At 45.1% G+C, this 23,690-nt stretch overlaps 1 protein-coding gene across 2 annotated transcripts in view; it reads left to right on the top strand.

The window, feature by feature from the left end:
* Positions 1–23,690, top strand: part of dpp6a (dipeptidyl-peptidase 6a) — a 189,526-nt gene that overhangs the window by 108,509 nt on the left and 57,327 nt on the right. The window contains exon 6 of one of the 2 annotated variants that reach the window (XM_056299078.1): positions 18,055–18,166. In XM_056299078.1, coding sequence (XP_056155053.1) covers positions 18,055–18,166 — 112 coding nt within the window. Of the gene's footprint in view, positions 1–18,051; positions 18,167–23,690 lie in introns of both variants that reach the window. The other variant, XM_056299077.1, reaches the window with a different exon arrangement.

Genomic DNA, 23,690 nt, shown 5'->3' with positions numbered 1-23,690 from the left:
CACTGGCACCTCCTCTGGTCGGTCGGGGCACCTGTTCAGGGGGAAGGGGGAACTGGGGGGAATAGCGTGATCCTCCCATGCGCTACATCCCCCAGGTGAAACTCCTCACTGTCTGGTGAAAAGAAGCAGCTGGTGACTCCACATGTATCGGAGGAAACGTGGTAGTCTGCAGCCCTCCCCTGATCGGCAGAGGGAGTGGAGCGGTGACTGGGATGGTTCGGAAGAGTGGGGTAATTGGCTGGATACAATTGGAGGCGGGGTTTTTTTTTTTTAAAATCACAACTTGGGTCTTATTTTTGTAGTTTTTGCCATTTTGTAAATCAGTTTCGATATCATTTTCCTCGCCGGCTTCATTGTAGAGATTTTCGACACGGGATCACCGCGAGACAGCTTTAAAATGGCACTTTAAGGTGCCACGGACTTAAACCTGTCTGTTCAACAACGACAGGTTTTTCATTATTACCGAGTGGTTATTTGATGGCTGCTATGATGGGTTATTCCTGCAAGTTGAACCAGGAACCAGCTCATCAATGTGATCAACCATTGTAATGGACATTTTAGGTTGTAACTTTTAACATTCATTTTTGTTTTTATTTCCAAATATGTAGTGAAGATAACTAACAGGGTTGTCCAACTTGGGGGTCGTCCCGGGTTGTCCTCTGTGTGGAGTTTGCATGTTCTCCCCGTGTCTGCGTGGGTTTCCTCCGGGTGCTCCGGTTTCCTCCCACAGTCCAAAGACATGTAGGTCAGGTGAATCGGCCGTACTAAATTGTCCCTAGGTGTGTGTGTGTGTGTGTGTGTGTGTGTGTGTGTGTGTGTGTGTGTGTGTGTGTGTGTGTGTGTGTGTGTGTGTGTGTCAGCCCTGTGATAGACTGGCGGCCTGTCCAGGGTGTCTCCCCGCCTGCCACCCAATGACTGCTGGGATAGGCTCCAGCATCCTCGCGACCCTGAGAATAGGATAAGCGATTTGGATGATGGATGGATAGTTTGGATAATTGGGTCGAATTGGAGTTGTTGAAACATGCCTGATGCTTGTGTTCAGTTGCCCCTCAAGACATGGTTGTTGTGAAGCTGTATCTAGTGGTGCCCCCGTGTCCCAAATCCCCAAAATGAAGCCGTTGAGCTATGTGATATCATAGCTGATATACACTATAGCAAAAACTACAAACATAAGAGCCAGGTCATAAAAGAATTAATCATCCTGTCACTTTGTTTTTAAGTGCCGGCTGCACAAATTCCCAAGTACCTATTTAATATGCCCAATATTAGAAAAGATGGATTCGTACTCATTGTGAGAGAGTTATTTTAGTGTCTCTATATGTGGAGCATTCTCATTTGTAGACTTCTCCATTAGTGGCCAGAGACAGCGAGAGAGACTTTATTGTGTCTTAATCAAGGCGACACGTTTAATCCCTTTCAACGTCCAACTTTCACCTGTCGGCTGGCCCGTCTAGCACAACCCTGAACCCTTCGCCATGAACTAGTCAAACGCCTCTGTGGATGAGGGCATCAGCTCAAACCCTCAAACCTAAAATGAAAGTCTGCATGCAACAGTGTGGAGTGACTCATCACATCTAAGTGATGTTAGGTGGTTTACTTCTCGAGGTGGCACACCTTATCAGCACATATGTAGAAAACCTTGTTAGGGTGGCCATCCTGCTCTGTTCTCTCTTTAGCAATTTTTATTGATTTTCGCTATAAATTTCACTGCTAAGACACATGAATATATATATATATGCAACTACATATCCATAAATGCATTATATGCCTAAACCATATACATAGATTAGTACACAGATTGCACATATATCTTGCCATACATATTACTCGTAATACACACCTACACAGTAGGTGTGTATTATGAGTTATGAACGAACAATGTCAACATTGATGCTATTCGCACACCTTTAACATGTTTTTTAACTGTATTGTACATTAGTTATGTTGTATATCTGCTTTTATATATATTCTTTATTATCTTTATTATCTTTTTATACATTATTTGTATATTCTGTGTATATTTTCTTGTTTTTTTGCTCTTGTTGTTCTTGTATATTACCTGCGCTGTATGTTTATTTATTTATTTTTGTACTAACATCATCAGGCAAAGGGACTGCCGATGGAAACCAGCCTATTAGCTAACTCGGGTACATTTACATTTGTTTCAAATGTTGATTAATGCGCATTGTCCCTTCCCAAATAAGCGTTTAAACTAAACTAAACATATAGAAAAGAGAAAAAGGAAAACAAGCAGACAACAACAAAAGGGGGGAGGAGGGAGGAAGTTCTCTGCTGCCTCGATCTAATTCTGATCTTCCTTATTGAGTGGGATTTGTAAGCTCTTGTAGTACTTGAAAAAGGGGGTCCAACTCTTTATAAAATGTATATATCCTTGACAGGTATATCGGATTTTTTTTTTAGTTTCAAAAACTGCGTAATGTCTTTAATCCATCCATCCATCCATCCAGGTAAATGCTATAATGACATATGCTTTACCTTCAAGGGTACGAGTTTCTGGAGCAAAACCAAACAGGGCACATATGGGGTCAGGAGTAATGTCTTTTTGAAACCTCATTGCTATAGCGTTAAAAATACTGGTCCAAAATCCTGCTCTATTCTGAGGCCACTACGTCAGCGGGCTTTTATAGCATCATTCGAGCATCTCAAATACCTTCCAGGTCTAATATGCTCTCTCTCTGTGAGTTTGTGCGATCTGCATAAGGGCCGAAGCTGCTCCACAGGTTTCTATTTACTGTTCTCCAACAGCACCTTCTGCACAGCCTGCCGCTAGAAATGGTCCTCATCACATCTCACTATGCTAGTGAATTGAGATGCGTGATCAAGGATTATGTGTTATTTTTAGCACAGGAATTTATTTCCTTAGTGTAAGGTTAAGCAGGCAGAATTATGCATGACTCTGCAGAAACACACACACACACACACACACACACACATGCATATAAATATGCTTATGGTATGAAACAGGGTTTTACTGTCTCATAAAGAATTTACTTGAATTTACTACTTCACTAGATTATTTTGCTCCTTATTTGTTGAGCACTTGCCCTACCGTTGAGTGTTTCTTTTAACAAAGTTATTTCTATAAATTGTCACACTATAGCTTTAGCTTGCTTTCTGAGAATGATAATATAAATCACTTTGCAATGATAATGCAGCAAACCCAGAGAATCACCCTTTTGTCTTCATGGGCAATAGGCCATCCTACACATGCACCTAGTAGTTTCAATTTGTAGCTTTTTGTTTATTGTTACTTGTATTGTTTCTATTTTTGTACATACTGCACTGTTTGCTCATACAGTATGACTGACAAGCACTTTTGGAAATTCGTTCATCACTGGACACGGACTTTTTCTTAATTTACCAGAGTACGTGCCGCCATTCCTTTGTCCCGCCACCGCTGTGTTTACTATCACGCTGATGGAAGAGAAGGAAAAAAGGCAAACGTGCCGGTATCGTATGCAGATCTCAGATGAGAGACTGCAATCTGCCGTTACCCAGCATTTTACTGGCAAATGTACGAAACTATAAACTAATAATGAATCTGAACAACAACAAAAAAACAAAAACCAAATCATTTAAGATTGGAATTATTTTTTGGAAATCTGCGGTTCGGTCAGTAACTGGTCTTTCCGTTGCTCCGTGAGCGAGGGCCTCAGGTAGACAAGCCATAGTCATCCTCACTACTGTACGTGGGATGGGTCTGGCAGAGGTATACATAATCCATATTCTAGTCTTGTAAATAGACTTGTTGCCGGCATTATGTGTGTCGGAAATCTGTCCAGATAATTGCAGGATGGCCGCCTAGCTCTTGTGCAATTTACCTGTTTCAAGTGGTTTGTCATGTTCGATGTTGTTGAAGCGAATTCTCACTTAGAGGTTTCATTTAACTTTGTTATTTTGTCCTTCAAAAGTTCAAAATGCCGCCATCCTTTAGGCTTCTTCTGAAATACAGTTAAATATAGTCTAGTTTACCTTTATCAGCCCCTCCGCCTTGGGTTTCAGCTTCTCTCATCAGTTAACCGCAAACGCATGTTGTCACATGATTTTTGAAAAAAATTTTTTTAGCAAGCACGCTCGCCTTGCTAAAATATAAAAATTTAATGTAATGCACACTAACTGAAAAATAAAATGGTTCTGAAGAATTTCAAGTTGACTGAGGGGTCACCAGTGGATAATTCAACTCGACTTTCAGGGGGCAGCCCTAGTGATCCCATTATCACCTCAATGTATGTATGCTCTGGTCACTTCCTATGTACGTTAAATGTACATCAACACAATTTAATGTACATATTCAACGGCACTCCTATGCTTTATATCTATAATATTTAATACTCTTGTTCTTTTTGTCCATATTATCCATCTTTACAGTCTCTGGAACTGCTGCTAGTGTTTCAAATGGTAAATGGACTGCATTTATATAGCACTTTTCTAGTTTACCAACCACGCAAAGCACTTGTATGCATACAATGTATGCATTCACACACATTCACACACTGATGTTGAGGGCTGCCAGGCAAAGCGCCAACCTGCTCATCGGGAGCAGTTAGGGGTTCAGTGTCTTGCTCAAGGACGCTTCGACATGCTTTCTGGAGGAGCCAGATATAGAACCAGTGGCCTTCGGATCACTAGACGACCCGCTTTACCTCCTGAGCCATGCCGGCCCCTGTTATGTAAATTGTTGTTATTCTTTTCTTTTTTTGTGCTATTTTTGCCCTTATTTGTGACTCTTTTTAATAATTTAATAATTTTCTATGCCTACTACGTAGTTGTTGCTGGCCATGTCTTACAAATTTAATTGTTCAGAATGACCCGGTTATACTCTGGACTTGATAAATAAAACGCTTTGACTTTGACTAGTAAAGTCATTTTAGCCTCAGTCTGCTGGAAGTCATAGCACCAAAAGAAGATGGGCTCATCCTTCCACTATAATTCTGCATGGCAGAGAGCCAGCGCATGGCCCGTGCTTCAGGGCCTATCCTCACTCCGTTTCATTCCAAACTCATGGGGTTTTTTTTTTTCTTTCACAGGGTTAACAGCCCAGCGCAACATGGTTCTCATTTGCGGGGATTTTTCTCAGCGTTATTTTCAGAAATCAGAAACATCTTTATTGGCCAAGTATCTTTACACATCCAAGAAATTTTACTCCGGTTTAGTGGCTGTCAAAGTACATACACAGAATAACAACACAGCAATCTTCGGGAATATATACAAGGAATGACTATATACAGGTGATCAGTTTCTGTGAACTAAACAGGATACAAATAGTGCAAAGAAGTGAAGAGTGCAAGGAGTGCTTAGATAAATATTAAATGGTAAAAAAAAACATTACTCCATATTCATATAGTAGGGGGATTTTTTATGTACAGTATGCAGCCTGTTCAGATATACAGTAGTGAGGGAAATGTATTGCACATTTGTATTTTAGACTAAAATAAATATATATAATTTTTAGGTACAGTGGATATTGTAGTGTTCCAGGGTTATTGCAGAGTGAGTTAACTGTTAAGTGTGATGGCGAGGGAGAAGAAACTGTCCCTGTGTCTGGTGGTTTTGGTGTACAGTGTTCTGTAGCACCTACCAGAGGGGATAAGTTGAAACAGGTTGTGTCCAGGGTGTGGGGGGTCTGTAGTGATTTTCTTTGCCCGTTTCCTGACTCTGGAGGTGTACAGGTCCTGGATGGTGGGCAGGTTGGCTCTGATAATCTTTTCTGCAGACCTGAATGTTCATTGTAGTCTGTTTCTTTCCTGCTTGGTGACTGATCCAAACCAGACAGTGATGGAAGTGCAGAGAACAAACTTGATGACTGCAGTGTAAAACTGGATCAGCAGCTTCTGAGGCAGGTTGTATTTCCTGAGGTGGTGCAGGAAGTACATCCTCTGCTGGGCCTTTTTGATGACTGTGTTGATGTTGGACTCCACTTCAGGTCCTGGGAGACTGTAGAACCCAGAAACTGGAGGGAACCCACAACCAACATAGTGCTGTTGAGTATGGTGATGGGGGCAGTGATAGGGGGATCCTCCTGAAGTCCACTGTCATCTCCACAGTTTTGAGTGTGTTCAGCTCTAGGTTGTTGTGACCGCACCACAGAGCCAGCTGTTCAACCTCCTGTCTGCATGCAGAGTGATCTCCATCTTGGATGAAGCCGGGGACTGTAGTGTCATCTACAAATTTCAGGAGTTGAACAGACATGTCTCCTGAGGTGCAGTGGTTGGTGTAGAGGGAGAAGAGCAGTGGGGAGACCACGCATCCCTGCGGAGTGTCAGTACTGATTGGGTACTGGATGTGATGAGCCTCACCTGCTGCTTCCTGCTGGTCAGGAAGTTTGTGATCTAGTGACAGGTGGAGGCAGGCATGGTGAGTTTGGTGAGTAGAACTTCTGGGATGAGGGTGTTGAACACTGAGCTTAAGTCCACAAACAGGATGCTTGTGTATGTCCCTGGGGAGTCAAGGTGTTGCAGTATGTAGGGCAGTCCCATGTTGACTGCATCTTCCACTGACCTGTTTGCCCAGTAGGCAAACTGCAGGGGCCCTGTGATTTCCTTCAGGTGGGTCAATACTAGTCTCTCGAAGGACTTCATGACCACAGATGTCAGGGCAATGGGCCTTTAGTCGTTCAGTCCAGTGATGGAGGATTTCTTGGGGGGTAGGATGATAGTGGAGCGTTTGAAGTAGGATGGGATTTCACACAGCTCCAGTGATCTGTTGAAGATCTATGTGAAGATGGGGGCCATCTGATGTGCGCAGACTTTCAGACAGGAGGGTGACATGCCATCTGGGCCTGGTGTCTCCCTGATCTTCTGTCTCTGGAAGTGCTGACACACATCCTCTTCACAGACCAACAGTGCTGGTGGATGAATCAGGGGGGAGAGGAGGGGTGATGGCAGGGGTTGAGTTGGTTATGTAATGACCGAGTTGGAGCAGGTGAGGGATGTGAGAGTGGGCTGATCAAACCTGCAGTAAAACACATTCACATCATCAGCTAGTTGAAGGTTCTCTACAGTATGGAGGGAGGGTTTCCTGTAGTTGGTGATGTCCTGCAGGCCTCTGGCTAATCTGATCTTCTTTGGCAGTGTGTTCCTGGCCTGATTGTACTGGATCCTGTCTCCACCCCTGTAGGCCTTCTCCTTGGCTTGACGAAGCTGCCTGAGTTTTTTTTGTGAACAGGGGCTTATTTGTTATTGAAGGTGCAGAAATTTTTGATGGGCACACACATGTCCTCATAAAAGCTGATTTAAGATGTAACATTATGAGTAAGTCCATCCAGGTCTGTAGAGGCAGCCTCAAAACACTCCAATCAGTGCAGTCAAAGCTAGCCTGAAGCTCCAGTTTTGACTCGTTGGTCCATCTCTTCATGGTTTTAACCACAGGCTTTACAGATTTTAGTTTCTGGCTGTAGGTTGGGAGAATATGAACCAGACAGTGATCAGGGAGTCCCAAAGCTGCACAGGGGACAGCAATAGGCATCCTTTAATATTGTGTAGTCCAGTGTGTTTTTTTTCCCTGGTTGGACACTAAACCTGCTGTCTGTATTTTGGCAGTTCGTGGCTGAGGTTTGCTCTGTTAAAATCCCCAAGGATAATAAGAAGGGAGTCTGGATATTTGTGCTCCATGTTATATGAGATAATGCTAAAAATTTACTGCATTGTTTTATGGGTCTGCAAATTGAAAAGTGACACAAGCATGACTGAACACAGTAAAAAAAAAAAATTGTTTGTGCCTCCTCAGAGTCGGGCCCTGATCCATGTTAATTAATTGATCAATTTATCGATTTGCTCTTTCATGCTCCTCTCACAATTCAGACTATTCTTGGAATAATATTCTTCCTCCCTTAATGCCCAAACTGTGCTATTCGCTATGCTTCCTCAATGTGATATAAAGCTCCTCTGTACTTCTTTTTGACCTCCTCTCTCCTAAGTTACCACAGCCACTTGTAATCACCTCATTATCCAAGTACGTAAGGTCTAGCTAATTAGCCCAATCATGATTTTAATTGCAGATCACAGAGGCACGATCGGGAAGGTTATGCAAGGTTTTCAGCCCTGTGCCCCCAGCTGTAGCAGCTTTCTCCATACTGAAGCTGTGATATTACCACTATTTCCTTAGAGCACAGAAAGAGAAAAGAAACAGTGTCTAGAGTTGATAAGGATTGTGTTCTCGCACTGGCACGGGGGATGTGACCGCCTCCAGTGTGCATTCATTTACTGGGGAAGGGTAACTGCAAGTTTTTTCAAGGCGGATCGTTTGGGGTTCGATGAGCATTGGCCCCACCATTGAAGTATGGATTGCCACATTTGGGGGTTTTGATTTTGAGAAGAATGTTGCTCATTCTTTCTTGTCTGCCTGAGAGGGAGACGAAAGCTATTTTTGTTTCCTCTCCGCTCTCTGGTTTTGCCATGTGCCGTTAGAGAAGCTGGTCTATATGGAAATGTTACAGCAGCAACCAGTGATTGAATGTGATGTTGACTCTTTAGATGTTCCGGCACCTAGGAAAGAAGTGATACCACTTCAGTATGTGTGCTTGGTAAGGAGGAGGAAGAGCAGAGCAGATAGTGACTACTTAGCTTATACATCAGCCAGCATTATGCAATGCAAAAATGTCTGGCTTCAGGTATGTAGGGTAGAAGTTACCAATGTCTATATTAGCCAGTTGTTGTGGTATAGCTATGCAGCAATGGGCCTCATACACATATGCTAGCTCTCCCTCTTTTTCTCTTTCTCTTTCTCTCTCTCTCTCTCTCTCTCCCTCTCTCTTTCTCTCTAAGGGAGATTTTGCCAATTTTCAACCTTATTTCCATGTATTGATTGTAGCAGTGGCATCTCTATAACGAACACGATACTTACCAGTGTCTGTATCGCTGTAACCCACTATAGCAAACTGACTTAGTTTGCTTGCTGGTGGAAGAACTAGAACGCAGATTGGCCAAGATGTTAATTTTCTGATGTCTGCCATTGAGAAACTCTTCTGCAATACATACACATGTAGGCAGTGTAGAAAAGTCAAATCAAATCAAATCAAATACATTTTATTTGTATAGCCCAATATCACAAATTACAAATTTGTACAAATTGCAAAAGTCCCTCTTGGCCGGGTGTCCCTACAGACACAATTAGCCGTGTTTGCAGGTGGATGTGGGTATGTGTCCTGGTCACCGCACTAGCGCCTCCTCTGGTCGGTCGGGGCGCCTGTTCAGGGGTCAGGGGGAACTGGGCGGAATAGTGTGATCCTCCCATGCACTATATCCCCTTGGCGAAACTCCTCAGTGTCAGGTGAAAAGAAGCAGCTGGTGACTCCACATGTATCGGAGGAGGCATGGGGTAGTCTGCAGCCCTCCCCGGATCAGCAGAGGGGGTGGAGCAGCGACTGGGACAGCTCGGAAGAATGGCCAGATACAACCAGGGTGAAAAAGGGGGGAAGAAAAAAATCCCAGAAATAAAAAAGGAGTTATTGGACATTCAGATTATTTGGGGAGAAATTTCCCTTTAAGAAAATTGTCATCTGCAGGTTTTTTTCTTCTTCTTTTGTTTAGAGGACACAGTTGATCAAATTTCAGAACATTTTTTTTTTCTTTACACTACCGTCGTATTACTCTGTAGCCGCCCTCTGGAAAGGTATCCCTGTGGCTACGCTACATATCAGTGATCTGCTCCATTTTTCAATATGTGCCCATCCTTCAGGGATGTGTGGTTGAGCCTTTACATTTATAAGGAGTGGGATGAGCTCAAGCTCCAAGCAAGCAGCTATTTTAAGACCCAGAAGAAAAAAAAATACCTGGAGCCAGAGACGGCCAACAACAAAGTAAACAGATAAATTATTTATCAGGATTTGACCACTCCATCTTATCGTTTCAAATATTTAGTGGAAGGTAGGCTAGATTTAAACAAAAATCTCAAATAGCATACCTTTTTAAATAAAGAATTGTCATTGTCAGCTTCTGCATTCAGCACCAGAAAGCTGTTGCAGATCTCAAAGGTAGGGGGAAAGAAAATCCAGACTGCTTTTATATATGATGAGTGTGCACTTCACTGCAAAAGATAGTTTCCTGAAAGCCAGTCAGTAAGGATGGAGCATTTTAGACCAAATTTGTAGACTCAGAAATTAGATATTTGTTTTAGACAAACTCAAAAGATTTAATACGTTGCTGGGTATCTGTTATGAATTTTAATATCCCGGTAATTAAACAAACTTGGATGTTAAAGTTGGCAGCGCTCTTAGATTTACTTAAACGGGTTTGCTCCACTCCTGGGCTTATGCGGTGTGCAGCACTGCTCAACCTAGCCAGTAAGTGTTAGATTTGTCCATAGCTAGCTCTTGTCGTATTTATGAAGCACCCCCCCACACACACACACAAACACACACACACAACGATTCAAACACCCCCACATGCACACTTAGGCTTTCCAGATTTACCCTTTCAATGACGTAGTGATGGAATCATGCCCAGCCTTGAACTGTAATGTCTCGAGAGCCATTTGGCATGGTGACACATAATACAAAATCAAGGCTCCACATTGAATAGAGATGTTGTGACTGTGAATATGCGTTACATACATTACACAGACTACCCATGCTGCATTCCACTCCTCTGGCCAGTACTTCCTCTGCATGCATGTATATAATCACCTACTACAGAGCATTAAGTAGCACCCTCCTCCGGTTTCTAAAAACAGTTGATGAACAGATTGGGGGGCGGGGGGGAGGCATCCAGTATGTGTTATGTATTTTACAGTAAACACGAATTTCTGATGCATGTACTGTTTTACCTCTACTAAGTCCCACCCATGCCTGCAGGCAGTCACACACTGTATCAATCACAGCATCAAACAGCGGGCTGCCTGTGGGCCCCTAAAATAATATGAAAGGGTAATAAATATTAAATAATACTCTAGCACCAACTTGATTATTTTTCGATCTAAAAAAAATCACTTTAGCGAGGGGAGATTGCTTGGTACAGAATAAAATAGCGGAAAAAGAAAGATGCAGGTTGTATGACACCCTACAGCAGGTTTGTAGCCGTCATGTTTAAACCTTATTCATTGCTGATCAGCTGCCTAAAATTATGGCATGGGGTAACATTTGCCTAATTGACTTCCTACTATTAGCAAAAATTGATTATACTGTAGGACATTTTGACACTTTTCCCCCCGAAACCATCAATGTTGTTGATAGAAGTGCTCAACTAATGAGGAGTACTTGATATATATATATATATATATATATATATATATATAAGGGACAGCTTGGATTGCTTATGGCATGAAACAGGCTTGTACTATCTCATAAAGAATTTACTTGACTCACTGGAATATATATATATATATATATATATATATATATATATAGTATATATATAATCCAGTGAGTCAAGTAAATTCTTTATGAGACATATCTCATAAAGACATGTCTCATAAAGAATTTACTTGACTCGCTAGATTATTTTGCTCCTTATTTGTTGAGCACTTTCCCTACTGTTGTTTCTTTTAACAAAGTGTTATATACAGTGCATCCGGAAAGTATTCACAGCCCTCCACTTTCCCCACATTTTGTTATGTTACAGCCTTATTCCAAAATGGATTAAATTACTTTTTTTCTCATCAATCTACACACAATACCCCATAATGACAAAGTGAAAAAGGTTTTGTAGAAATTTTTGCAAATTTATTAAAAATAAAAAACTGAAATATTGCATGTACATAAGTATTCACACCCTTTGCTATGACACTCAAAATTGAGCTCAGGTTCATCCTGTTTCCACTGATCATCCTTGAGATGTTTCTACGTCTTGATTGGAGTTCACGTGTAGTAAATTAAATTGATCCGACATGATTTGGAAAGGCACACACCTGTCTATATAAGGTCCCACTGTTGACAGTGCATGTCAGAGCAGAAACCAAGACATGAAGTCAAAGGAATTGTCTGTGGACCTCCGAGACAGGTTTGTATCGAGGCACAGATCTGGGAAAGGGTACAAAAAAATGTCTACAGCTTTGAAGGTCCCGAAGAGCACAGTGGTCTCCATCGTTCGTAATGGAAGAAGTTTGGATCCATCAGGACTCTTCCTAGAGCTGGCCGCCCAGCCAAACCGAGCAATCGGGGGAGAAGGGCCTTGGTCAGGGAGGTGACCAAGAACCCGATGGTCACTCTGACAGAGCTCCAGCGTTCCTCTGTGGAGATGGGAGAACCTTCCAGAAGGACAACCATCTCTGCAGCACTCCACCAATCAGGCCTTTATGCTAGAGTGGCCAGACAGAAGCCTCTGCTCAGTAAAAAGCACATGACAGCCCACTTGGAGTTTGCCAGAAAGCACCTAAAGGACTCTCAGACCATGAGAAACAAGATTCTCTGGTCTGATGAAGCCAAGATTGAACTCTTTGGCCTGAATGCCAAACGTCACGTCTGGAGGAAACCAGGCACCTCTAATCACCTTGCTAATACCATCCCTACAGTGAAGCATGGTGGTGGCAGCATCATGCTGTGGGGATGTTTTTCAGCGGCAGGAACTGGGAGACTAGTCAGGATCGAGGGAAAGATGAATGGAGCAAAGTACAGAGAGATCCTTGATGAAAACCTGCTCCAGAGTGCTCAGGACCTCAGACTGGGGCGAGGGTTTACCTTTCAACACGACAACAACCTTAAGCACACAGCCAAGACAACGAAGGAGTGGCTTCGGGACAAGTCTGTGAATGTCCTTGAGCGGCCCAGCCAGAACACAGACTTGAACCCCATTGAACTTCTCTGGAAAGACCTGAAAATAGCTGTGCAGCGACGCTCCCCATCTAACCTTACAGAGCTCGAGAGGATCTGCAGAGAAGAATGGGAGAAATACCCCAAATATAGGTGTGCCAAGCTTGTAGCTTCATACCCAAGAAGACTTGAGGCTGTAATCGCTGCCAAGGGTGCCTCAACCAAGTACTGAGTAAAGGGTGTGAATACTTGTGTACATGCAATATTTCAGTTTTTCATTTTTAATATATTTGCAAAAATGTCTACAAAACCTTTTTCACTTTGTCATTGTGTGTGTCATTGTGTGTGAATTATAGCCTCAGTTTCCTGTTCTTAGCTGACAGGCGTGGCACCCGGTGTGGTCTTCTGCTGCTGTAGCCCATCTGCCTCAAGGTTCGACCTGTTGTGCGTTCAGAGATGCTCTTCTGCATACCTTGGTTGTAATGAGTGATTATTTGAGTTACTGTTGCCTTTCTATCAGCTCGAACCAGTCTGGCCATTCTCCTCTGACCTCCGGCATCAACAAGGCATTTTCGCCCACAGAACTGCCGCTCACTGGATATTTCTCTTTTTCGGACCATTCTCTGTAAACCCTAGAGATGGTTGTGCATGAAAATCCTAGTAGATCAGCAGTTTCTGAAATACTCAGACCAGCCCATCTGGCACCAACAACCATGCCACGTTCAAAGTCACTTAAATCACCTTTCTTCCCCATTCTGATGCTCGGTTTGAACTGCAGCAGATCGTCTTGACCATGTCTACATGCCTAAATGCATTGAGTTGCTGCCATGTGATTGGCTGATTAGAAATTTGCATTAACAAGCAGTTGGACAGGTGTGCCTAATAAATTGGCCGGTGAGTGTATATATATATATATATTTCTTGAAATGTTTCTTTTTTGATTAAAAAAGCCAAGTAATTCCTCACTTACGTTTCAGTGTTTTAATTATATGTTTGCACATAACTATGATTCTACTAAGATACTGCTCAGTTCAGTGCGATGCAGACTTTTCCCCCCCTCGGATTATCTATTTTATTACTGCGATTATTTACTTGATTTCTGTTTTATATATTGCACTGTGAAGAAATGAAACTCAAACTAAATGAGTCGGAAGAGATGAAACTGAACCTGAGCAGAGCTCTGCTGAGCTCAGCTCCACTTTAATGGAGTGAAATTTGGACGGAATTGAGGTTAATCCCAGAACTGACAAGTGTGTGTTGTTTATAGATCGGTTTATCTGGAAATAACCTGCCCCTGGACTATTACAATACAGTCCTACAGCCCTGTCACATCAGAGGCTTGCCTGTTTCCCCATGTGAAATAGGAGCCCCAGGCGAGGCAACTCGGGGGCAGAGTCTGACTTGGGAGCAGGACTAATGCATCCTCATCCAGCCAGCCTCCGTCTCGTCCTCACCCACCCAGATTCTGTCTCATCCTTACCCAGCCAGCCTCCGTCACGTCCTCACCCACCCAGCCTCCGTCTCGTCCTCACCCACCCAGCCTCCGTCTCGTCCTCACCCACCCAGCCTCTGTCTCATCCTCACCCACCCAGATTCTGTCTCATCCTTACCCAGCCAGCCTCCGTCACGTCCTCACCCACCCAGCCTCCGTCTCGTCCTCACCCACCCAGCCTCTGTCTCATCCTCACCCAGCCAGCCTCCGTCACGTCCTCAACAACCCAGCCTCCATCTCATCCTCACCCACCCAGCCTCTGTCTCATCCTCACCCACCCAGCCTCCGTCGCGTCCTCACCCACCCAGCCTCCGTTTCATCCTCACCCACCCAGCCTCCGTCTCATTCTCGTTGTCATTTCAGTCTGTTGGGTTTTGTGAAACTCCAGGAAGCCAAACACTGTTCATGATACACTCAGTTTTTGATGTTTGTTTCAAATCTTGGTTTGTGTGGGCGTCCGGGTAGCATGGAGGTCTATTCCGTTACCTGCCAATACGGGCATCGCTAGTTCGAATCCCCGTGTTACCTCCGGCTTCGTCAGGCGTCCCTACAGACACAATTGGCTGTGTCTGCGGATGGGAAGCCGGATGAGGGTATGTGTCCTGGTCGCTTCACTAGCGCCTCCTCTGGTCAGTCGGGGCACCTGTTCGGGGAGTGGGGAGGAATAGTGTGATCCTCCGACGCGCTACATCCCCCTGGTAAAACTCCTCACTGTCAGGTGAAAAGAAGCAGCTGGTGACCACAAGTATCGGAGGAGACATGGTAGTCTGCAGCCCTCTCTGGATCGGCGGGGGGGTGGGGGGGTGGAGCAGTGTCTGGGATGGCTCGGAAGAGTGGGGAAATCTTGGAGTGTGTGTGTGTGTGTGTGTGTGTGTGTGTGTGTGTGTGTGTGTGTGTGTGTGTGTGTGTGTGTGCACGCGCGTGTGCGCACGCGCGTGTGCATCCAAACATGTAGCTGGTTGTACATGTATTTTCTCCTATGCGGTGGGAGTTGTTACCTTTACAAACCCCAGTATTTGCCACAGTGTTCACCACACACATTATGTTTCATTATGCCTATGAAGCCCTGTTATTGAGAATAACTTGCACAACATCTATCCTGTCCAATTTCTTTTACCTATAATTTATATCGTGTATCATTTGGAAAGGACCGCTTGCAATTTCATCAAATTGCCGTCTCTGTGATTTTTATTTTTTTTGTGTGTGTGATACAGAGGTTACACAGGACCAAAACTACATCATACAGCTGTGGATGCCCGTGCATACCCCATCTTTGGTTGAGCGAGGTGTGAAATGGGCTGCTTGGCTTGAGGTAGTGCAGACTGAGATCTGTTTTCTCTCTGTCTGTCTCTCCAATTGCCCGTCTCTGTGTTTTGCAGTGGATGCTCACAAGCTAAAGAGATGCAGATCAGGTGGCCCCTGTAATGAAAATGGTACAGTGGATGGGGTGCTAGGATTATTTCTTTTTTTACCCCCCCCCTTTTCTCCCTAATTGCACCCGTTAATTACCCCACTCTTCCGAGCCATCCTGGTCACTGCTCCACCCCCCCCTGCTGATCCGGGGAGGGCTGCAGACTACCACATGCCTCCTCCGATACATGTGGAGTCGCCAGCTGCTTCTTTTCACCTGACAGTGAGGAGTTTCACCAGGGGCACGTAACACGTGGGTGGGATGATCACGCTGTCCCCCCCAGTTCCCCCTGTCCCCTGAACAGGCGTCCCAACCGACCAGAGGAGGCACTAGTGCAGCAACCAGGACACACACCCACATCCAGCTTCCCACGTGCAGACATGGCCAATTGTGTCTATAGGGACACTCGCCCAAGCCAGGGGTAACATGGGGATTTGAACTGGCGATCCCCGTGTTGGTAGGCAACAGAACAGGCCGCTACGCCACCCAGATGCCCCCATGCTTACATTATTTCTGTTTTGCTAGCCTCCTTTTTAAGTTTTTGTGACCTTTTTATGGTGCCCTCTCGGGGAAGCGTCGTGCCTGCTGGCCATCGGAGCTCTGCAATATGGGCGAATAACTACCACGCCGGCTCCCGATTTAATGAATGTGGGGGCAGTCAGGTAAATAGTCCCAGTCGCTCTTATCTTGCAGGCTAATGATGTCTGGGGCTGCTTTCAATTAAGGTGGGAATGAGGTCACTAAAAGGTTTGCTCCATAGATCAGCCATTCAGCGCTGCGAAAGCCTTGCTTGTATTCATTAATACTTGAGCTACAGGTCCCCGAAGCACATGCTCCGCTTCACTTTTTATCCTTTATAAACTAATTAAAAACTTATTAATCCCTCACTAACTGTTTGGGCTTTGGACCCCTTGTGCGGAGTCCCGCTTCGTTGTGGTTCTGGCACTGGTTATCTCACTCCGCCCGGCAACTTTGGGTTTATTGAGAAAACTCTCGAGCTGTTCTGTCCTGAGCATCTGGCAGCCCGCCATGTAATATTTTGTTTTATTTCTCCGGGTGTTTTACTTGCTAAGATGTCGGCTTTCCTCTTGTGTCACAGGCCCAGTAGCAAAAGGTGCTGCTCGACGTATTGATTTTTAGATAAAAGCGAGATGCAAAACTTTTCTTCGCCCAGCATGAACTCATTTAAGTCTGTCCATGAAAAGAGAAAATTCGAAAAAAAGAAAATTTCTCGGTTGTTCCCGCTTTATATATCCTGTGGGAATACTGTTTCAAGTGCCATAGCCAGTCTTTAAGATATGTTTTCTCTGTAAAATAAGTTTGTTTCATTTATTTCCCCTATAGAAATTGCCTCGAGGTGGCTCGTGACTCAACTCCGTTTTTTTTATTTTTTTATCCGCACCCCCTCCCCAAACGCCGTTCTGTCGTCATCGTCAGGCACGCACCACGCCGGAGTGTTGTGTGCTCTATTTTTATCTGTCACATTGGTTTGCGGATGATTGCCACAGATGCCCGGCTCATTAAGGATTCTCTGTGTCCTCCTACTGCTGACAGCGAGTCTCCTTGAGAGCGATGTGGCTGCCGCTCCGCTTCACGTTCGTCCTTGACTGACAACCTCCCCCCATACACACACACACACCCTTTATTTATTTATTTTTTTTACATGAGGTCCACCCCCCATGTCCTCTCATAATCATTTTCTGCTTTACCTCACTTCACGCCGGTCCCCGGCCTGTGTTTCTGCTGGATCTTCGCCGTCTCCCTCGCATCTGTCTCTCTTGCTCTTCTCCCATTACTCTTTTCAATTTTCTCTCATTTTGTCCTCGTCGCTCTTTCTAATTTGTACTCTCACTCAACTCCCCGCCACAATAGCCTCTGTACTGAGTCTCTTTTCTGTCTGACTGTGTCTCCCTCTCTCCCTCCCTCTCTCTCTCTCTCTCTCTTTCTCTCGCTCTATCTCCTCTATCTCTCCTCCTCCCTGTCCCTCTGTCTCTCCCTATATCTCTCTCCCTCTATCGCTCTTCCTCTCTGTCCCTCTGTCTCTCCCTATATCTCTCTCCCTCTATCGCTCTTCCTCTCTGTCCCTCTGTCTCTCCCTATATCTCTCTCCCTCTATCGCTCTTCCTCTCTGTCCCTCTGTCTCTCCCTATATCTCTCTCCCTCTATCTCTCCTCCTCCCTGTCCCTCTGTCTCTCCCTATATCTCTCTCCCTCTATCTCTCCTCCTCCCTGTCCCTCTGTCTCTCCCTATATCTCTCTCCCTCTATCGCTCTTCCTCTCTGTCCCTCTGTCTCTCCCTATATCTCTCTCCCTCTATCGCTCTTCCTCTCTGTCCCTCTGTCTCTCTCCCCCCTCTCCCTCTCTTTCTCTTTCTCCCTCTGTCTTCCTCTCTCTCTCCCTCTCTCTCTCTCCCTCTCCCTCTGTCTCTCTCTCTCTGTCTCTGTAGGAGCTGGTGGGGAGTAACCCACCGCAGAGGAACTGGAAGGGAATAGCGATCGCCCTGCTTGTCATTCTGGTCATCTGCTCGCTGATCGTCACCTCCGTCATCCTGTTGACACCAGGTACGTGGCGCAGGACAGGGAGGAGCGGCCATGAGGCACACCGCGCGCACACACACACACACACACACACAGACTGTTTACTTTGATATGGCTATGCACGGACATCATGGCAATTAGGTTCCACAATCAATGTCGCGCCGCTGTACCCTCACGCAAGGGCTGCGTGAAGGAACATGACAATGCACCTGCCTACTGTGTGTGTGTGTGTGTGGGGGGGGGGGGGGGTTATGGGGTATGTGTAGTCCACATTCTCATGTATTATTTGCAGTGTCAAAGTGTAATGTCACCACTTATTTCCACACGGACACTCTTGCTTTAAGTGTCACGTTTGCTGAAGGTCGGTAATCCATTGAAGTTAACTTGCACAAAATTGCTGCTTTCACGCACTCGCGCACACACACACACACACTCGCATACACACACACACTCACACACACACACTCTCTCTCTCTCACTTAGTCATTTACAACACACACACACACACTCTCTCTCTCTCACTTAGTCATTTACAACACACACACACACACACACACACTCTCTCTTGCTCTGACTCTCTCACTTAGTCATTTACCACACACACACACACTCTCTCTCTCTCTCTCTCTCTCTCTCTCACTTAGTCATTTACCACACACTCTCTCTCTCTCTCTCTCTCTCTCTCTCTCTCTCTCTGTCATTTATAACGCGCACACACACACACTCTCTCACTCTCTCTCGCTCTCTCTCTCTCACTTAGTCATTTACCACACACACACACTCTCTCTCTCTCTCACTTAGTCATTTACCACACACACACACTCTCTCTCTCTCTCTCTCTCTCTCTCTCTCTCTCTCTCTCTCTCTCTCTCTGTCATTTATAACGCGCGCACACACACACACTCTCTCTCACTCTCTCACTCTCTCTCTCTCTCACTTAGTCATTTACCACACCCACACACTCTCTCTCACTCTCTCACTCTCTCTCTCTCTCACTTAGTCATTTACCACACCCACACTCTCTCTCTCTCTCTCTCTCTCTCTCTCTCTCTCTCTCTCTCTCTCTCTCTCTCTCTCTCACTTAGTCATTTACCACACACACACACTCTCTCTCACTCTCTCACTCTCTCTCTCTCTCACTTAGTCATTTACCACACCCACACACTCTCTCTCACTCTCTCACTCTCTCTCTCTCTCACTTAGTCATTTACCACACCCACACACTCTCTCTCTCTCTCTCTCTCTCTCTCTCTCTCTCTCTCTCTCTCTCTCTTTCTCTCTCTCTCTCTCTCTCTCTCTGTCATTTATAACGCGCACACACACACACACACTCTCTCTCACTCTCTCTTGCTCTCTCTCTCGCTCTCTCTCTCTCACTTAGTCATTTACCACACACACACACACACTCTCTCTCTCTCTTCGTCATTTATAACCCCCTTTCTCAAACTATGGGCCAGGGACCGGCACCGGGCCGCGAAGGAATCCCTGCTGGGCCGCCACAAAATAACTGTCTTTAAAAAAAATATAAGCTATATGTATTTTTTCTTTTAATTTAAATAAATAAATGTATTCAATTCAATGGGTCTGTGAATGTTCTCATTCATCCAGGTCATGGTTATCCAAAGGAGTTGAATCAAGTGCAACTGGACTTGGTATTTATCCGTGAAGACGTTTCGCCTCTCATCCAAGAGGCTTCCTCAGTTCGTGCCTTTCTGACTAGACCAAGCTAGTCTGACTGGCTGGTGATGAGACTCAGTATTTATCCTCTAGGAGTCGTTGTCAGAGCTATTGATAGGCGTGGCTCTTTGGGTCCCGATGTTTACCAACGCCCGTTGCTAACAGAGCCATAGATATGCGTGGCTCTTCATCTCTACCCAGGAGACTCAAGAAGCCTTGCCTCCAAGAGCAACAGTCGGTCACTAATGGCTCCAACGACTCTCATGACCACTGAATAATGAAGTCGAAATCAACACCCCCAACGACCGTCGCTGCTAAACAAATGCAAATCAATCGCTCCGATAACGACGGGCGTGGCCATGACATCAGTACACAAAAGAGCCACGCATATCTACGTATCTGTGGCTCTGTTAGCGATGGGACATTTTTCAGACGAATGACAAAATCGCTGCATTCAAGAAAAAGCTCTCCATCTGGAAAACTCGAGTTGGCAAGGGAGTTTATGATGTGTTCCCATTATTTTCTTCTCTGGCTGATGAGAGTGAGGCGGATTTGAGTCCCATGCGCAAATTTATGGGAGAACACCTGAGCCAGACTTTGCTCAAATTTGAGGAATACTTCCCATCACAATCTGACGCACGCACTGGAAATCAATGGATGCATGATCCGTTCACCACTGCCGAGACCAGCACATATCTGCCACTCTCGAGGAGGACACACTTGAGGAGCTGTCATGTGACGGAGGGCTGCGCGCTCGTTTCAATACTACGCTGCTTTCAGAATCCTGGCTGGCCTGCCGAGGAGAATACCCACAACTCAGTGAGACGGCAGTGAAAATGTTGCTCCCCTTTCATTCCACCTATCTGTGCGAGTCCGGCTTCTCAACTCTTGCTGCGACAAAACTGACATACAGGAATAGACTGGCTTCTGAAAACACCATGCGTGTTTCCCTCTCCTGCTTTCCCCCTCGGTTTGACCTACTGGTTTCAAGAAGACAGGTGCACCCATCTCATTAGGTGAGCACATGAATCAGACATTGATTATATTGTGTTTTTTTAAGACTAATTTGATTTATATTGTTCCTCTTATTCTGTCTCTCCCTATACCCTCTCTCTCTCACACACATGCACACACCTTTTTATTAAATAGCCTATTGATTTGGTCACCTGACAGCAAAATGATTTGAGGGAATGTCAGTCATATGTGAAGGTGTTTGTCTAATTTATTTCGTTTTTAAAGCTAATTAGTACCTGTCATTTACTGCAGGGAAAGATGAGGTCCAACAGAGAGACAGCCAACTCAGCCAACAGAGAGACAGACAACTCAGCCAAGAGACAGACAGACATCAGCCAACAGACAGACAGATAACTCAGCCAATAGACAGACAGACAACAGACAGACAGACAACTCACCCAACAACAGACAACAGACAGACAGACAACAGAGACTTTAAAATAGACATGATGTGGCGCGGACAAGAGAGATAGACACAATGCTATAAATATAGCCTACATTTAAATGATTAAAATGTTTTATATAATAAAATACATTGAATAAAAAAATTAGTCTTTTTTTCCCCCCAAAAAATTACGTAAGCGGTCCCCAGAGGTTGAGGGCCATGGATTATTGGTCCCCGGGACTAAAAAGTTTGAGAGAGGCTGATTTATATCACACACTCTCTCTCTCTCTCTCTCTCTCTCTCTCTCTCTCTCTCTCTCACTTAGTCATTTATAACACACACACACTCTCTCTCTCGCTCTCTCTCTCTCTCTCTCTCTCTCTCTCTCTCTCTCACTTAGTCATTTATAACACACACTCTCTCTCTCTCTCTCTCTCTCTCTCTCCCTCTCTCTCTTTCTCTCTCTCTCACTTAGTCATTTATAACACACACACTCTCTCTCTCTTACTCTCTCTCTCTCACTTAGTCATTTACAACACACACACACACACACACACTCTCTCTTTCTCTCTCTTAGTCATTTACAACACATACACACGCACACACACAAATCCATTAGATCTTGACTTCTGAATTGTCGTCCGTCACTCCGAGGCTTTGAGATGTGGCTTCCCGCTGACCCTCAGGCATTCTTTGTACAGGATTACATGAAAGTTTAATCAGTAGGCCATCTGTTTAGATTTGAGCCCATAGACTCCCTTGATATCCTTTTATGTGTTGCCTGAGCCATATCAGTCAACAGACCTGCCAATAAAGCCCCGCTGTAACCACATTACCGAGACAGTGATGAGGGTGCCCGTGGCCACGGTTTCTAGTCAAAGACAACCTTAGGTAAGGTTAACCATTTGGAGGAGGTGAAAGCAAGGTCAGAGATTAGGAAAAAAAAAACTTCCTTGAATGTCAAGGTTTCCTTAAAAAAGATCTGCGGTGTCTATGTAAATGGACGTCAGAGGGAGATATAACCGGGACAAGCTTGAGAGCAACAGCAGATGTCAAGAGCAGCGTGCCGTGAAAAAAGTCTTTACTCACCCGAGGTGTGACCTGTTCCTCTCCAAGGTCATTTGTTATGGACTCGAATGAACTCGGATGAGCTGTTTGGTGTGCCAGTTTCCAAGCAGGGAAGGCCCGGCGGGAGCCAGGCAGAGCGTGGAGGCCGGACAGGTGGTGTCTCTGGCTTGTATCTCGCCTTAATCCATAACGCCGGCCCTGTGTGCTCAAGCAGAACCACGGCTCGTATCTGAGACATGACATAAGCTCGCATCCCTGCAGCGACCTTGGGGCCTCCAGCAGACTAGCCATTAGAGAAGCTATTTGAGAATGCTGCTTGGTAAACACTGAGAAACAAAACATCCTCATGGCTCAAAAAAAGGGTATTTCGCAGATTTAGAAGATGCTTTGGACTAAACCCTTCAGAGCTGAAGTTATGGATTACTAGGGGGCTGGGGTTTAACTACCCCGCCCCCAGAAAAATTTATACACTCACTGGCCACTTTATTAGGTACACCTTGCTAGTACCGGGTTGGACCCCCTTTTGCCTTCACAACTGCCTTAATCCTTCGTGGCATAGATTCAACAAGGTACTGGAAACATTCCTCAGAGAGTTTGGTCCATATTGACATGATAGCATCACGCAGTTGCTGCAGATTTGTCGGCTGCACATCCATGATGCAAATCTCCCGGTCCACCACATCCCAAAGGTGCTCTATTGGATTAAGATCTGGTGACTGTGGAGGCCATTTGAGTACAGTGAACTCATTGTCATGTTCAAGAAACCAGTCTGAGATGATTCGAGCTTTATGACATGGTGCGTTATCCTGCTGGAAATAGCCATCAGAAGATGGGAACACTGTGGTCATAAAGGGATGGACATGGTCAGCAACAATACTCAGGTAGGCTGTGGCGTTGACACAATGCTCAATTGGTACTAAGGGGCCCAAAGTGTGCCAAGAAAATATCCCCCACACCATTACACCACCACCACCAGCCTGAACCGTTGATACAAGGCACGATGGATCCATGCTTTCATGTTGTTGACGCCAAATTCTGACCCTACCATCCGAATGTCGCAGCAGAAATCGAGACTCATCAGACCTGTCAACGTTTTTCCAATCTTCTATTGTCCAATTTTGGTGAGCCTGTGCGAATTGTAGCCTCAGTTTCCTGTTCTTAGCTGACAGGAGTGGCACCCGGTGTGGTCTTCTGCTGCTGTAGCCCATCTGCCTCAAGGTTCGACGTGTTGTGCATTCAGAGATGCTCTTCTGCATACCTCGGTTGTAATGAGTGGTTATTTGAGTTACTGTTGCCTTTCTATCAGCTCGAACCAGTCTGGCCATTCTCCTCTGACCTCTGGCATCAACAAGGCATTTTCGCCCACAGAACTGCCGCTCACTGGATATTTTCTCTTTTTCGGAC

Source organism: Lampris incognitus, chromosome 19 (genome assembly GCF_029633865.1).
Source record: "Lampris incognitus isolate fLamInc1 chromosome 19, fLamInc1.hap2, whole genome shotgun sequence".
NCBI lineage: Eukaryota > Metazoa > Chordata > Actinopteri > Lampriformes > Lampridae > Lampris > Lampris incognitus.
This window is presented reverse-complemented; position numbering and strand designations above follow the sequence as displayed.